General features: G+C 45.0%; 1 protein-coding gene across 2 annotated transcripts in view; it reads right to left on the bottom strand.

Moving 5' to 3' along the window:
• The window catches only part of svp (COUP transcription factor 2), a 200,579-nt gene extending 197,237 nt beyond the window's left edge, over nucleotides 1-3,342 (bottom strand). Inside the window, exons 1-2 of one of the 2 annotated variants that reach the window (XM_086533131.1) lie at nucleotides 2,795-3,342; nucleotides 2,134-2,283 (exon numbers count right to left, since the gene is read on the bottom strand). In XM_086533131.1, the coding sequence (XP_086389257.1) occupies nucleotides 2,134-2,283; nucleotides 2,795-3,095 (451 nt within the window). In that variant the 5' untranslated portion in view covers nucleotides 3,096-3,342. The remainder of the gene's footprint in view (nucleotides 1-2,133; nucleotides 2,284-2,794) is intronic. The other variant, XM_086533132.1, reaches the window with a different exon arrangement.
• Nucleotides 3,343-3,605: the final 263 nt, after the last annotated feature.

Below are 3,605 nucleotides of genomic sequence, written 5' to 3'. Positions count from 1 at the left end.
GAGAGAGAGAGAGAGAGAGAGAGAGAGAGAGAGAGAGAGAGAGAGAGAGAAAGAGAGAGAGAGAGAAACAAAGACAGAGACAGAAAGAGAGAGAGAGACAAAGACAGAGATAAAGACGGACAGAAAAACAGACAGACAAACAGAGAGACACAAAAGCAGAGCCGCACAGACAAACAGACAAAGACAGATTTAACTCAACAAGCCTATTCTCCCCAGCATAAACAGCATATGAAAATCATATTTAGGAGAGCGGGAGCGCGCGCGAGTTAATATATACATAGCCATAATATTACCACACACATGACCACTCGTCTACCCCGCTCCCCCCTAAGGGCACGCATGAACGCACGAGCACACACACACACACACGCACACAGGCTCACACACATATACATACATATAGACATACACACATACATGGGAAAATACGCGCACATATAATATATTCTTAGAACATCTATACATTTATCCCCTCTCTCCCCATTCATTTTTCCAACATAATAAATGAATGAATAATACCAATAATGATGATGATAACAATAATAATAATAAAAAGTAATAATAATAACAATTACAATAATAGTGATAATAATAATAAGGATAATGTAAAAATGCTAATAATAACAACAGCAATAATAATGATACTAATAATAACATCAACGCCGTACGTAAGTTCCCAACCGCCAGCGACCGTGCGTGCGTTATCGGCACGGTAGCAGAGGAGCCGATAGTCCCTGTTCGGAAAGCCGGGGGCAAGAAGATGCTTTAGCCGACAGTGCCCCTCGGCGGTCGGGTAAGAAGCGGGGCAGAGGGGAATATATATTTTTATTTTTTATTTGTCATTTTATTGGTATTTTTGTTGTTGTTGTTGTTATTTTCTTTGGTATTATCATTGCTATTATTATCGTTATTATTTTGATTACTGTTAGTATCATCGTTACTATTATTACTATAATCATTATTGCTATCATTTTTTTTTATTATTATCATTACCGTTATCTTTATATTTATTAGTGCGATCATTATACTTATCATTATCTTTATATTTATTAGTACTATCATTATACTTATCATTACCTTTATCATTATTAGTACTATCATTATACTTATCATTATCTTTATCATTATTATCGCTATCTTGCTGCTTCTTAACATTATCTTCATAATCCTTATCATCATCATCATTACCATTCTAGCATAAGCATCATATCATACTGAAGTTATCGGATAACATAGATATAAACTGAACGTATATATCATATCGTATATATGCATTTAAAGTGAAACAGATATAATATTCCCATATCTATTTTCTCTTGGAGGAAAAATAGATTCAAGTAATCGTGTTTTTGGAAACTTCCATCTTTTGTTAAAATGTAATTAACATATCTTGTGTGACTCGTTTATCTTAATATTTCGAGTAGGTTTTTTGACTTCAACAAAGGCTTTTTTAAAAATCTCTTTCTATAATTAAGTCAAAAAAATCAAAAATAGAAAAAAAAAATCAGTAAAATAAAAAATATATATATACATAACGCATAATGAGTTGAAAGCTTAATTTACTCTCGTCCCAAACATTCCTAAGCTTAACATAATTAAATTGAATTGATATATCGCGTTACTTCAACCTTTTTTTCTTCCAAAAATACTTTGACGACATACCTCCCATTTCTCTCAACCAAATAGCATTCCAGAGACGATTAATTATATGCAAAATGTCATAGATAATATTGATGAATATTCTTTTTTTTTCACAGCTATGGAAAGGCACATGGCTTTTATACCACTGTCTTCCTCCCTCACTCCCGCGGCACCAGTCCGCTGTGCCACAACTGGCACCGCCGAAAGTGGCACTCACTCAGACTAAACACTGGTATGATAGTTAACGATTGGGTGCTCTTGGTACGCGAATCAACGGCGAGATAGATAGATAGATAGATAGAGTGAGTGATACAGACAGAGAAAGAGAAAAAGAGAATAAAAAAAAAAAAAAACGAAAACTCAACAGACGAAAAAATGACTCCCCAAAAAACAACATAAAAAAAAACACCTATTAACATAGAACCTAACAAACTGAACACGTGAGTCTCTAGAACCCCCGTGCCCCCAAAAAAAGGTTCAAATCACACTCACCTTCTCTCCTCATGCCAACTTTAAAGCACTTCCTGAGGCGGCAATATTGACACTGATTCCGATGATGTTGGTCAATGGGGCAGTTCCGGTTGCCCCTGCAAGAATATTGCAGGTTTCGGCGGACTGACCGTTTGAAGAAGCTTTTGCATCCTGCAGGGAGGGAAGGAGGGGGGGAACGATTAGTTTCGGAGATCCTTGGGGCTTGGGGAGTGTGGGGGAGTTGTCCTAAGGGCTTAAAAGGGAACTCAGCTAAATTCTCTCATTGAAGGGGACTCGATCTCAGGGCACTCAAAGACTATATTGCTTTCTCAACAAAGGTCCCTTCTCAAGGGCTATTCGGACTCTAGCGCTGGTTGCCGAGGGCTAAGAAGAACATAGGCTGGGGAGGTGCATGGGAAACGTGAAAGTTTTATCGCAAATCGGACAAATGGAGAAGTCCTTAAGGAGGCAAGTGTTAGGCTAGGACGGTCTGACAGTGCCCCAGGCCGACGGCACCCGCGCGGCCCGACGGCCTCAGGTCAGGAATCTCCGTGACCCTGGGTCAAGGGGCAGCGCTATGGGTGCCGGACGGGTCAGGGTGGCCGGGCGTCCCCTGCGGGCGGGCGAGCGGGCGGGCGGGCGGCCGGGCACCTTGACCCGGGCCTGGGCAAAGGATGCCTACCTTCGCAGGTGAACTGGCCGTAATGTTTCCCTGAGCTTTTGTCCCCACACACGACGCAGGTCATGTTCTGAGCGTTCTTGTCGTCGCCGGTGGGGCTCGGGGCAGACGAGGGCGCGCTGCCCGCCGTCGAGTTGGGCGTGGGCGTCTGGGGGGCATTGGGCTGCGGGGTGACACTCGCGCCCAACTCCCGGGTCACGTCTTCCCCCGTGGTGGGCGGCAGAGACACGGGCGGGTCTCGCCACGTGGACCCGGGGGGAACTACTAAAGCCATCTTGTCGTGGCACTGGTCTGTGTACAGCATTGACGACCACCACCGGGGTGGCTACTTCACTACAACTTCACACTCCTGGCCACTGCCAGCTTGTCATTATCTTATTGGCACAACATATAATCCACAATCACACTGGGCGGGAGGTCGGCGCTGAAGGCAGGTATAATCCCGATCAAGTGGGGTCACCTGTCAGTCAGGCGGACACTGTCGAGGGTGCTGGGCCGCGCGTCACACACCCTCCTTAGAGCACTGTGCTGTGTACACTGGGCGGGCGGCGCTGCAGCCCGGCGGGTGGAGGGCGGGCCGGGCCGCGAGGGGCAGGGGGCGGGCCACCGGGCCACGGGGCCGCGACCCCGCCCGCCCCGGACACCCATTGGTCGCCACCCGACAACCGCCCTCAAAGCCCACACGGCGCCCACCTAGCCTGCTTTTATCGTATCTTATCTACGGCTGAGGGCCAACGGCACAGACCAGCCCAAAAGCAAAGGAAAAAGACCCCATATTAAAGCAAAAATGAAGATAAACGTGAAAATAAGTTGA

The sequence above is a fragment of the Penaeus japonicus genome, unplaced genomic scaffold (genome assembly GCF_977035675.1).
Source record: "Penaeus japonicus unplaced genomic scaffold, GWHDUDI00000001_assembly GWHDUDI00000038, whole genome shotgun sequence".
Taxonomy (NCBI): domain Eukaryota; kingdom Metazoa; phylum Arthropoda; class Malacostraca; order Decapoda; family Penaeidae; genus Penaeus; species Penaeus japonicus.
Note: the sequence above shows the minus strand (reverse complement) of the source record. Positions and strands in the feature narration are given on the sequence as shown.